Source organism: Danio aesculapii, chromosome 8, assembly GCF_903798145.1.
Source record: "Danio aesculapii chromosome 8, fDanAes4.1, whole genome shotgun sequence".
Classification (NCBI taxonomy): Eukaryota; Metazoa; Chordata; class Actinopteri; order Cypriniformes; family Danionidae; genus Danio; species Danio aesculapii.
Window position 1 is genome coordinate 39492355 of NC_079442.1, and position 13955 is coordinate 39506309.

A 13955-nucleotide genomic window follows, 5' to 3' on the forward strand; every position below is an offset into this window, starting at 1 on the left:
TACTGAGCATTAGTCATTTTATTTTATGAACCAATTGGAGTACCCACACGTCTGATGGCTGACATAACGTCTTGTCTTTATTTTATCTGTAAGCATGTACTTTGTTAGTACACTCTGATTGACTGTGAACGTGTTCCTACATCTATCTTCATGCTCATTTATCATTAGCTCAAGCCTACACACTCCAGAATCACCCAACCGGCTTCTGGCTGAGATACACTCCTGATAACTTCTTTCTCTGCTGTCGTCACTCTTTAGATGAAGTTCAATGTCATCCTGCATAGAATCTCGATATATGAGATAATTATATAATGTGAAGAGCCACTTTACTAGGTATTCAGTTGCTAGTTAAGGAAAGATCACACTAGCCAATCACATGGCAGTGCATTTAGACATGTAGAGGAGGTCAACATGATCTGCAGAAGCTCAAACTGGAGATGTAACGGTATGTAATGGTATTATTTATTTATTAATTATCAATGTAATATTATCATGATATGTTGAAATGACCTAAAAAGCTCAAAAGTAAATGTCACAGCCACACTTTAGGCATTCTGCCAAGTTTTGTATCTGAAAATGATTTTGTGACGTTTTGTGACTACATAAACATGAATCCCTTCATTTTGGATGAGTTTTCTTCTGTTTGTATTAGGGGTGTAACGGATCACGATTGATCCATGATTCGTACGGATCACAACCCACGGTTAGGGACACACGTAACCTGCGGATTAATACATTTTTTTTAAATGTAGATTAATCCTAAATATTTTAGGATCTCAGAGAGATCACCTCTCATGTCATTCAAATCACATGTATGAAAGCATTTTGGCTGTTCTGTAAAATATAATGATGATAGAAGTAGTTATGGTGGGTTATTCGGGATGTGGTGGGTTTCATTAACAGTGTTTTCTGCATTAATTAAAACAAAAATCAAGAAAGAGATTGAGTCTTTAGTCTTTTGAGTTAGTTATGAAGTTACAAACAGTCAAATAACACAGAAGCACTGGGATAACAGTTTATAGTTTAGCTAAAACCACTGATGTTTATGGTAAATATTAAAATCACCATCATATGCATTTAACTTGATGCTCAAAAATGAAATTTGTTGGCAGCAATTACATTAATTAACCAATAGGTGGTGACAACCAGCTATCAAAAATATGTCAATGAATAATTCTTCAAAAATGACACATCTAGCAATGAACATGAAGTTTTATGAGTGAATAAATGAATCATTTATTGAAAATGAGACTAAAAATAAATATGGCATGTACAAATTATAATGTTAGATTTACAGTGTTATCAGCAACAGCAGTAGGACATTGAATTTTTACAGAATAATAATAGAATATTTTACAATTTATTTTTATTCAGCTGATTATTTCTTATTTATTTATTTCTGATTATTTTATTTTTAATAGAATTACAGTTCTCAGTTCTGTTCGTTAAAATCAAGTGTCTTGCAGTACTGTTTTTGTAATAAACTACATAAATTACATTTATCTCCTCCCCTTTTTGGTTAATTCGAAAAATGGTCCGATCCGTGACAAAAAAAAAACATAATGTGGTTCGATCTGTGAGATTTGGGATCCGTTACACCACTAATTTGTACTTGATTCTTTTGTGTTTTTAAAAGGTACATTTGATTTTCTTATTCAAGGTTTTGCTTGATCAACCTGCACTCGGAAAACTACCTTACAGGGATCCATGTTTATGTTGTTTAACCACAGAATTGGATAAAATAGTTTTATATAAGCCAGACAGGGTTGTGCGATTTGGCAGAAAATTTGAATTTTCCTCACTGATATTGCAATTTCATTTTGTGAAGTCAAGCTTCAGCTCCGTTTTCTCAAATGCATGCTTCACACACTTCAAAGGAATAGTTCACCTAAAACTGAAAATTCTGCCAGAATGGGGATAAAAGATCATTTAAAGTCCATGTGAAGTTAAAATCTACAACATTTATTTTGCAAAAAATTTTTGCAATGCTATTATTTAGGTAAACAATTTCATAATCACAGCTCTTGGTGGTAAGTCAGAGCGATTTTTAGGGAGTTTGCCAATTCAATGGGCTCTCTCAATTACAAGGGGACCGGGAAAGTTTTCCAGACCAAGGATTTCGGGAAGTAATTCTCTAAACTGGTGCACATATCATTTCCCACGATTAATTTTTTTCTGAAGAGCCGTAGATTGGACAGACAGCTACAATTTAACAGATTATCGACCTTTAATGAGAGCAGTTCTATGATGGACCACAATTTTGCGTCTGCAGCTCTGAGACAATATCTTCTTGAGTGCCGATTCGATCCTCAGTTTCTGTTACCCGCTGTTGTGAGAGCTTTAATGTCACATAGCACTCCGCTAATCGCCTGGAGTAAGATTTCAGTGAGTGAATAGCCTCAAGAATCGCAGATTCTAGGTCAACGTTAGCACCTGATGATTCCTCTTCGCCATTAGCTTCGCTGGATTTAGCATCTGCCTCGGCCTCTCCAGGTGCAGTGGATTTGCCTTGTTTCTGTGTTGCTTTAATTGGTTTTGGTGGCATCTTGTAACATTAAGATGTTTTAGTGTTTAAAATGAAATCAATCAGTCAACGTTTGTTGAGTTAAAGGAGTAGATTTAAATCAGTATTTGTTGTGGACCTCCGTAACACCATGCCATAACTAGGAGTCGTATTAACTGGACGTTTTATTATTAAATTAATCCGTGTTTGTAAATCCACTGAAATTTATTTTTTGTATTAATCTTCATTCAAAGTCTGACCATTTGCGCTGCATTTAGAGTGGTGGTCTTTTTCTGTTGATATTTTTAACCACGCCCCTCTTACCTTACCTTACCCAAAAAAATGTATGTGCAAAAAAGAAAGCCCCGCCCCTCCTCAATATTCCATTTTAGTTGAAAGTACATTGACTTACTGAAATAAAAGTCTCAACTTCTGGTTCATGAGGACTTTATATGAATTTTAACATGGTATGGTTGTTGGTGTTAAACAGACTGGTCTGAGTATTTAAAAATCTGTTAATGGACTCGGAATTTTGCACAGCCATCTCTGCTGTTTTTACAGAAAAGGGTCTTAAAAAGAGAGAATCTTTAGTGAGTGGCGGTTCTGTGTGTGAAAATGCCTTGTTGATGCCAAAGGTCAGAGAATGAACAGGCTGATAGAAAGACAACATCTACTCACATAATCCAATCAAAGTCTGCAGTAGAGCATCTCTGAACTCAGAACACATCAAACCTTGAAGGAGATGAGCTTCAGCAGCAAAAGAAGAAGACACAACAGTGATATTCCTGAGTCAAGAACAAAAAAACTGAGACTACAATTACCACCGGCTCAACAAAACTGGACAGTAGAAGATTTCTGCTACAACGTTCAGATGGTAGGCTCAGAATTTGCTGTAACAACATGAACGCATTGATCCACCCTGCCTTATCAATGGTAAAGTCTAGATGGCATGCATCTGCGGATACTCGCATCATTATAGCATATATTTGTGACACTGTACAACAATAATTCATATTTTTGCATTAACGAGTTGGGTTTAGGGTAGAGGTAGACGTTAATAAAATTTAATGTGGTAATTTAATAAATGATATGTAAAATACTCTGTATAATTACTGTTTTTACACTACTGTGATGGTTGGCTTAAGGGTAGGGATTGATGTTAATAAAATACAATTTAAAAGTGCAGTATGCAAGTCTAACACCCAGGGGTTGAACTAGGCATTGCATTTCTGGATCAAAACACAGGCAAGCACAGGTTACCAGATTGAGGAACAACAGAACCGTGCAATACTATCAAGCCTAAACACTGATTTAAGACTTTAAATTGTGTTCGAAATAAAAGCAACAGCTAAAAGGACTTTTTGTCCTGACCAATTAATCAAATTGATATATTAGATATTCTATTTCTACTACTTCTATTTCTTACAGCTGAACAACAGAAGACTTGATGACAATGATTACCTCAGGTACACCTTATGTGCTTTATTCAGTGTTACATGCTAATAATGCAAATTTAAATGCCATTTTACATCACATTTATTGCCATACTACTGAAAGCAGCAGCAGATAGTTCACCTCAGATCTTGAAAATAAAGTTTGAAATTGAACTTTAGAACTAAAATAATGCAAACACATATCAGTGATTCAGCATGGAACATTTAATAATGTTAAAGTGGTTTAATATGTCTCAATTAGATTATAAACCTTACCATTTTGTGAGTGAGTGCATATTCTGTGCTTCTGAATGGCTGTATTTAAATGTCTGTTGTGTTTCGTCTGGTGCAAACAGCCAAATGCGTATCACTGCAAATCTCATCATGTAGCGTGTTGTTACAATGTAACCTGCTCACCTAATGTTTACTTTCATAATATTTATATTTTTTTGCTAATTAATAACCTCACGTGGAACCGCACAGAGTCTGCTACTGTCCACCGGAGGTCGCATTTCTATCACGGACGCATGCTTTCAGAGCCTTTCTGAGCTTTTCACCAAGGCAACCTAGGGTGCTGAAATATAATTGGCTAAACTGGCATTGGGCAGGTTAAAAGAACCAAAACAAAGACAGACGTTCTAGCACATTTTCAAAGCAGAATATCTTCAGCATTGTTTTTCAGATAAACAAGAATGTTCATTTAGCATGTTCCTTAAATATCTGCAAACATATTATGGTATTTTTATGCTTTAGAAGAGTCAAAAACGTACATATAGCAGCTTTAATGGGTAATTTAATGAATAATACTTTGTGTAATTACTGTTTTTACATTACTGTGAAGGTTGGGTTGAGAGTTGGGGTAGACATTAATAAAATACAGTTAATGGACCCCTTTCACAAGCATGTTATGACATGTTTAACGGTCATCGGCATCGTAAATCCTTTAAAGTTTTTAATATTTTTATAACAAATAAAATAACGTATGACATTTATATGTATTTATGTATGTAGTATCCTCTTAAGGCCCAAGATGTTTTTTTCTTTTTACATGCATTTTTTTTTATTTCTCTTTGCTATTTAGGCTTATTGGAACCTAATTAGAATAAAAATCTAAGTATGATCTTTTGATATGATGTACTTAAAAGAAAAATGATGTCTATATATGTGGATTCGTGGTCCAAATTTACATAAAACACCTTTTCCTGAATGTTTTTTAAAGCATATTTAACATGGAAATTTTTTTTTGAACTTGCTTTGACTATCAGAGAGCAAAAACAATTTTTTTTTCCATTTTGGACAGTTAAAAATAGTGTTTGGGACATTTCATATGCTGTAAAACAGGTGCAGGATGACACTGTATGTCTGTAACAAAATATAAAACATTCAAAGTATTTTAAATAGCCATTTAAGAGCTAAAATGTGCTGTCCACATATGTGGACACTCAAGCCCTAGGAGAGTATATCATCTTTGCTTTAAATTACAAAAAACGAATTACCAATAGTGCAAGGACTTTCTAATGCAGTCTATGGGACAGGACAGTAAATTTGACATTATTCTTTCCTCTGGCTGCCGTCATCATTCTCAAACAATTTTTTTACTTTTTCCGAACGTCTTTATAACATCATCATGGAGTTTTTCTTTTATTATTTAAGTAAATAGGATTGTAAAAAAAATATTTGTTGTACTCTCCCATTCACTGCGGTCCAGGTTTTCCCAAATATGACGACTTCCACTACTAAGAAACCCGAAGTGTGAAAAGGGTCTATTGATAATTGAATAATTCTCTTTAACTTCCAATTTAATGGGTAATTTAATAAATAATACAAATAATACTCTGTGTAATTACTGTTTTTACATTATTGTGATGGTTTTTACATTATTGTGATGGATAATTTAATCTATTTAAATAATTCTCGTTAACTTCCAGCTGCAGGTGATCCCTTATCAATGATTCAGTCTGCTGCTGCTGGTCTAATAGTGTGGGAAAATTTTCTTGGCACACTTTCAGCCAACAAACACTTTTTTTTTGTAGCTGACCACAGTGTGCCCATCTAATAATGGCTACTTCCAGCCAGATAACACACAGTAACCATATCACAAAACTCAAATGATGTCAAACTGCTTTCATGAACAAGACAATGAGTTCAATGAAACTTGAATGACCTTCGCAGTCGCAAGACCTGAATCCAACAGGATGTGAAGGAGATTCACATTATGGATGTGGAGCTGACAAATCTGCAGAAACTGTGTGATACTTTAATGGAGCACAACCTGAAGAGTTTCCAGCTAAATTTGTGCCGTAAAGAGTTTATGTAGAATTGAAGACAAAAGAGATCTGTACTCTGTACTAGCAAGTAGTAACCAATAAAAAGCTCAGTGGGTGTATAGATATAAGGTTAATGTTAGATTACTGCACCAACTCTAATTGAAGATGGATAACATCAGTACGTCAGTTTTGGTTTGTTGATGTTTAATAATCAGATTTCCTTTATAGTTTCATGCGTCTCCAGCTTCATGATTAGGAGTGGTGTGTGTGTGTGTGCGTTAAAGAAGAGTAAGATGTGTGTGTGTGTGTGTGTGTGTGTGTCAATGGCCCGTCCCTCTTGTTCCTCCTATAAGAGCAGACCAGAGGAGAACTCAGTAGCCAGTAGCTCTTTAGAGACACCAAACAGTAAAAAAAAAAATAGACATGCCATCAGACGCAATGCCAACCTGTCATGCCAGACGCCTTCAGATAATGCCAGGATTCATGCTGAAGGTAAGATTTCTACACGCACACACTTAAGAAAAAGGATCAGGCTTTCAGATCTAGTACTGTTACACTTGTGGCATGTTGTCTGGGTGTAGAATTTGAGGGCACTTTTTTATTATTTTGTTTTGGGGTGATGCTTAGGAAGATTCCACTCACAGCAAGTTAGTCAAAACAACTTTCCTTTTTTTTGCCAAATGACTGGTTTCCTTGGATGAGTCAAATCACCTTTTTTGTGACTAACAATTACTGCCGCCAGTGCAGGTTTGCATGTTAGGGAGCTATTATGATGTTGCTGTGTCGTGTGGGATGTAGAAAAATATAGATCTTTCGTGCATGTCATCATATGTCATCAAAACAGTTTATCCCTCTTCCAATAAGGCTTTTTATGAGTCATATGCTATTTGTGTACACATTTAAAAATACAATTTGTGAAAAAAATGTTATTTAGATTTTGAAAAACTGAAAGGAATCTATGTCAAACATTTGTTTTTAACCCCTGTGTACTGTTGGGGATGCTTTTATCCACACTTGGGTGATTTTGAGTTTTAATTTGACCATAAATTTCTCGGTGTTTCAGCTAGCAGAATGACCTTTGATGATAAATCTTATTTTGAGACATATTTTAAGAAAATGCTTTTAAAGAACTCAACAATACACTCTGGGAATAATTTGTTAATTTGGCAATTAAAGAGTTAAATTAAAACATTTAGTAGTTTTGATCAGGACTGAGGTTGATTAACAGATTTATGCAAAAAAAAAAAAGTGAAAAAAAAAATTAATCTGATGCATTTTTAGTTTAAATCAGTGGAGGTTTTCATCCCTCACATAACAAAAGGGTTGTAAATTTGAACAGTACACAAGGGTTAACCATCTGCTGCTTTTAAGATTTTTGTTTTTCACTTCATAAAAAAATTATCCTAAAATAATCACACTTGTTTTTTTATTATTATTATTATTATTTCATCATGCAGAAATTTTCTGCAATACACCCAAACAAAATCCTAATCAAATGTAATTTCTTTCTTTGAGATATTAACTTCTAATATGAAACATAACTTTAGATTTATACCTTTGGTTTTCATGCAGTTTTAGAGTAATATTTTATAAAAAGTATTTAATGTTGTGGGCAGCACAGTGGTTAGCACTGTCGCCTCACAGCAAGAAGGTCGCTGGTTCGAGTCCCAGCTAGGTCAGTTGGCATTTCTGTGTGGAGTTTGCATGTTCTCCCTGTGTTCACGTGGGTTTCCTCTGAGTGCTCCGGTTTCCCCACAGTCTAAAGACATGCGCTATAGGTGAATTGAATAAAGCAAATTGGCCGTAGTGTATGAGTGTGTATGTAAAGGCATTCGCTGCTACATATACCAGACTAGTTGGAGGTTCATTCCGTTGAGGCGATCTCTGAAATAGAGACAAGCCGAAGGAAAATGAATGAATTACATTTTCCTGACATCAGAAATCCTCTGCCTTTAAAAGGAAATCACACTTAAGACTGAAGATTGACATCAGCTTGAGAAGATGCTCAAAAAGTATTTACCATGTCATAACTTTATAGTTTACTAGTATAGAAGATGGAATAAAGAACAATGGATTAAAACACAGTGCATGCACTTCTTCCCCCCAAAAAACATTTGGCCGTCACCAGAAGGTTAAGTCTGTAAGATCTTGCAGTGCACTGCCATCTGGACTTTTCATGCATGCTCTCAAATCACGAAGGTTTGCAAAACAAAACACACTGAGCGCGTCATCCGTCAAGAATTGTGTTCATTGTTTCACGCAATAGGAGTGTATGTCTGAGATAAGCCGCAGGTGTCTGAGAGCTTGTTGTCTGTGCTGAAACAGGTGCCCAGCTGGCGGAGTGTGTGTGTCCTCTACTCTCTGTGCTGCGTTCTCATCCTGCCAGACAACACTGAAGGGGCCAAAGCACGCTGCGGACGAGAACTAGTGGACGATCTGGAGTTTGTGTGTGGAGACAGAGGCTTTTACATAGGTAAGAGTGCAAACTGCAAACCTACACTTGAGTGTTTGAAGTGAGTCATTTGTGAGCCACTTTGTGAAGACACAATCCTATCCAAGTCTCTAAATCTTCAATCTCGCTCACAACATCATATCACATTCATAACACATATGGATTATCAGTGTATTAAAAGTGGCCTTGCCCTGAAGATACAGACAGCGCTATCAAGTCAAGCTGCTATCGCTGAGGCGTTGATGTACTGTAGATCAGCGGAACAGACCAATAGCAAAGCATGACCATCTGCTGTTGTAGGCGGTCTGAAGTTATAGTATTAAACAGTTCATAAATGACAGTAGAAGTTACCACACCAACATGTACTCTTGATTTGCAGTTGTTGATATCAACATTTCTGCTAACTGAGGCCCTTTCACCCTGTTCCATATCCAAGGCCACCTTGACACGTTTCTCTCCCATTTTCTCACTCCTTTTCTTCAAAAAGAACATTATGACACGGCCTCAGTTACGAGATTATTTCAAACAATTTAGCTGTTGATTGTTTGTCATTGATGCTATACTTGTTTCTCCTGATAGTGAGATACATCAAATCAACAGTTTAGGGTTAGATTTTTTTTATGTGTGAAGGGATAATTCACTCAAAAATCTAGTTCTGTCAGTTGAACACAACAAGTACAGTCGAAGTCAGAATTATTAGCCCTCCTGTTAAATTTAAAGTCTTTTATATTTTCCCTAGTTTCTGTCATAAACTACAAGTATTTCAACTAATTTGATATATTTGATGTTTCTCTTGATTTTTCCTGTTTATTACAATTTTATTAAATTTTTTTCTCCAACAAATTCATTTGGGTGTACTCATATTTGGACACTGATCTTAAGTTTAATAGCCTAGTTCCAGTTTGGGCTTTGATACTGGTATATTATCGTAATATGATATGTGAGGGGTGTACTTTATCTGCACTGTATATATACAGTTGAAGTCAGAATTATTAGCCCCCCTGTTTATTTTTTCCCCAATTTCTGTTTAACGTACAGAAGATTTTTTTTCAAAACAAAATAGTTTTAATAACTCATTTCTAATAACTGGTTTCTTTTATCTTTGCCATGTTGACAGTACATAATATTTGATTAGATATTTTCCAAGAGACTAGTATTCAGCTTAGTGACATTAACCCTTTAACTGCCCCACCAGGAAAAAAAGATTTTGAATTGCATTTCTTAACTCCTAATGTCGCTAGTTAACACACTCAATCCATTTTTTCTAACACATCCCATCATTTCTAAAATATCAGCCTCTACCAAATAGTTGATATGTCGGTTTTATGACAAAAGTACCAGAAATAATACATATCCAATGGAAAAATCTGAAAATATGAAGTGTAAGAGCAATTTATTTACAAATATAATCAAAATAAAACATTTTTGAACACTAAATCTTTATTTTTTGAAGTATACCATAACATATTTCAGATTCTCATTTAACATGTTTTCTTGTTTCGTTTTATAACAATAACACCAAAATCAAGTGTAGTAGTGCAACAGGATTATGCTTGTTTGATATTTTTGGAAACAGTTTAAAACAGTCAAAACATGTCAACCGTTTGGTAGAGCAGGAAGTAAAGGCCTAACTTGGATAATTAGGCAAGTTATAGTAATTAGGCAAGTCGTTCTATAAGTGTGGTGTGTTCTGTTGGCAATCGGAAAAAAACATTGCTTAAGGGGGCTGATAATATTATATGAAACTAACAGGGTTTCTAAAAGTTTCAACTGCTTTTATTCTAGCCAAAATAAAACGAATAAGACTTTCTCCACAAGATATAAATATTATTGCAAATACTGTGGAAAAAAATCCTTGCTCCATTAAATATTACTTGAGATATATCTGAAAAAGACTAACTATTTCATAGGAGGGCTAATAATTTAGCTCGCAACTGTATATACACTACCGGTCAAATTAATAAAAAAAAACTGACCTCAAAGCTTTGACCGGTAGTGTATATTTTGAAGAATGTTGGAAACCAGCAGCCGTTGACTTCTTTAGTATTAAGGATACCAGTGGTTGCTGGTTTCTAACATTCTTCATAAAAGTTTAAAACCCCTTGGGTGTAAGTAAACAGTCAGGAAAGCTTCATTTTTGGGTGAACTAAGGTAAGCTAAAATAAAAGGATTAATCTTAAAATAAAAATGGCTAAATATTCAAAGATTTTAAATAAGGGTTATATGATTTAATATATTATGATTTAATATATTCCTGAGATTCCCCAGTACTGGGTTGCAGCTGGAAGGGCATCTGCTGTGTAAAACATATGGCGGAATAGTTGGTGGTTCATTCCACTGTGGCGACCCCTGATAAATAAAGGACTACGCCGAAGGAAAATGAATCGATGAATTTTCCTGAGGTTGAAATGTTTTACATCATTAAGTATATGATATGTGGTCCTTCAGAAATTATTCTTATATGCTGAATAGCTGCTGAAACATATTATATTTAGAAACATGTATGATCATAGATAATTTTTTTTTAAACAGTGTAGAAATAATTTGTGTTGGTCTGAGTAAATTGTTAACGTTTATTGTATACTTATTATTGTAATTTTATGTAATCTAATTATTTCTAAGAATACATAATTTATCTTCCAGTATGATCCTACATTGGGACTATGAAAGTTGCATCTAATACTTATGCATTAAAACTTGAATTTGTCTGTTGATGATCAGGCAAACCTGGAGCAGCTCGTAGCGGTGGTCCTCGCTCTCGTGGGAAAGGCATTGTAGACCAGTGTTGTGTGCGTGGATGTGACCTCCAGCATTTGGAGTTGTACTGTGCCAAATCCAAGAAAGTGCGGCGTGATGTCTCTGCATCTCCTCTGCAGACTCCGGTGAGACTTCCAGCTCTACACACATACACACAAACTCATTTTTACCTTAGTTAAGAGTACAGGAATAGTTCACATATAACAACAACTAACCCCTCTGACTTGCTCTATTCTGGAAAAGGGGATATTTTTAAAACATACAGGCCATTGTAGTCTAATAAAAGCTCCACCCTCTTCTGAAAAGGAAGTGAGGTGCAGCAGCTCATTTGCATTTAAAGAGATGCGCAAGAAATCTTTTTTTATACGTACAGTTGAAGTCAGAATTATTAGCCCCCCTGTTTATTTTTTTCCCCAATTTCTACTTAACGGAGAGAAGATTTTTTTTTCAACACATTTGTTATATAATAGTTTTAATAACTCATTTCTAATAACTGATTTATTTTATTTTATCTTTGTCATGATGACAGTAAATAATACTTTACTACAAAATTTTTAAGACACTTCTATACAGATTAAAGTGACATTTAGAGGTTAAACTAGATTCATTAGGATAATTAGGCAGGATAAGGTAATTAGGCAAGTTATTGTAAAACGATGGTTTGTTCTGTAGACTAACGAAACAATATATAGCTTAAAGGGGCTAATAATTTTGACCTTAAAATGGCTTTAAAAAAATTTAAATTCCAGCCGAAATAAAACAAACAAGACTTTCTCCAGAAGAAAAAAAATATTATCAGACGTACTTTGAAAATTCCTTTCTCTGTTATACATCATTTGGGAAATAATTAAAAATTAAAAAAAAAATAAATAAATCAAAGAAGGCTTATAATTCTGACTTCAACTGTATATAAATATATCTGAAGCCCATGATTTAGATTTATCTGATGCTGATTAAGTCAGTTTTTTTAAGTTCAGTTATTACATTTTTATATTTATTACAATTGTTCTTTATCATATGATGTTTTGAATTAGCATTTATTTGTATTTTCAGTAATTTGTTTAAGACAGAAAAATTCTTAATTGTGTTTTAATGATACTAGTGGTCTTGTAGTCTATTTTTTTAAATGTTCCAATTTAACAGTTTTATTAGTTTTATTTCATTATTTAGTTTTATTTCTTTTTGATTTTAATGTTTTTAATTTGTGAGGACACGTCTTAATATTGTTCATCCAATTTTTATTTCTTATTTTATTTTAGATTTATCTGACTTTATCTGACATGAACATTATGTTCAATCATTTTAGTAAACATTGTTCAATTGGCAAAATAATCACGAACATTATCAGACGAACTAGATTCATTCATTTAACTGACTCCTTCATGAATTTGATTCTCACATGAACTGAAATGAACTTGCCAAAGAGACCTAAAGCAGAGGTCAAGATTTTTACTGAATAATTATATAAATTCCTGTTTGTTACTCATATAAAACTATAATATGATTTCAGAAGACATGGAAAAAAGTGCATGATATGATACTTGGTGGCAATTTGATTTTGGAACTTGATATTCAGTACTCATTCACATTTCACTATGCTTATATTAGCATATTGTTCAGAAATGAATCTTTAGTGTGTTTACCAATGTTACTCAATGTATTAAGATTTGAAACCCAGAAAATTACATGAACATTGTACACTTTTGTTTTACAGGATAACCAGTTCTGGCTGGTGTTTCAGCGGCGATACCAGAAGTTAGCAGAGCTGCAGCGAGATGAGGAATCGGCATCTCAGAGAATCAGAGAGCGGACGCTGTATCAGCAGAACTTAATAAACACCAAAACAAGCACCCAAACTCCCTCAACACACCTTAGTTCGACAACTGAGATGCCAAATTTAATCTCTCACATCCGATAGTCATGGTGATTTCTGCATCTGCAGGACTCTGAGAATCAAATGCCCCAGACTTTTCTATCCTTAAAAAAGTATGAACCGAGGACTGTATTAGAGAAACCAAAGGACTAGAGGCCATGAAAGTGAACACTCAACATCACGGAGTGCAGTAGTTTGCCAAATACAATATGAATTGTATTTTTTCCATTTTTTTAGCTTGTCTGCATTGACTTCTGCACATGATTTTGGGTAAATGGTTCAAAATAAGTTGAAGGCGCAAGATCAGAGAGTGTGTGTGTGTGTGATACTCTTATAAACTTGAAATCTTGAAATGGGAACACTGATGGCTTTGGTGGCCATTTTGAATGTAAATGTGACATGTTTTTGTAAAATATTTGTGAATATATTTTCTTAAATGCTTAATTTATGTACTGTAAAATACTTTTTTAGGTACTGTATGTGTAAAATAACTATAAGAAGATTTGGAAAAAAAATGTGAATAATAATAAAATAAGAGAGTAAACCATGTTGTCAATATTTTTTGTCAATATTTCCATCTTGAGAGACTCCATGAGCCTTATTTATGCTTCAAATCTATGAAACACAATTGATCTTTAAACTGCGCAGCCTAATGCTTTCAGATCTTCTT

The 13955-nt window shown here is 34.3% G+C and overlaps 1 protein-coding gene across 1 annotated transcript; it reads left to right on the forward strand.

The window, feature by feature from the left end:
• Positions 1 to 6626: 6626 nt before the first annotated feature.
• On the forward strand, positions 6627 to 13590 carry igf3 (insulin-like growth factor 3). Its single transcript, XM_056463204.1, has 4 exons — positions 6627 to 6695; positions 8496 to 8676; positions 11377 to 11537; positions 13127 to 13590. Exons 1-4 carry the CDS (start codon positions 6627 to 6629, stop codon positions 13328 to 13330), a joined length of 615 nt encoding a protein of 204 aa, XP_056319179.1. The 3' UTR covers positions 13331 to 13590.
• Positions 13591 to 13955: the final 365 nt, after the last annotated feature.

Coding starts and splice junctions, on each gene's coding strand:
- igf3 (XM_056463204.1), top strand. CDS start 6,627: ATGCCATCAGACGCAATGCCAACCTGTCATGCCAGACGCCTTCAGATA. Junction 6,696..8,495: donor TGCCAGGATTCATGCTGAAG/GTAAGATTTCTA, acceptor GATAAGCCGCAG/GTGTCTGAGAGCTTGTTGTC. Junction 11,538..13,126: donor CATCTCCTCTGCAGACTCCG/GTGAGACTTCCA, acceptor TTTGTTTTACAG/GATAACCAGTTCTGGCTGGT.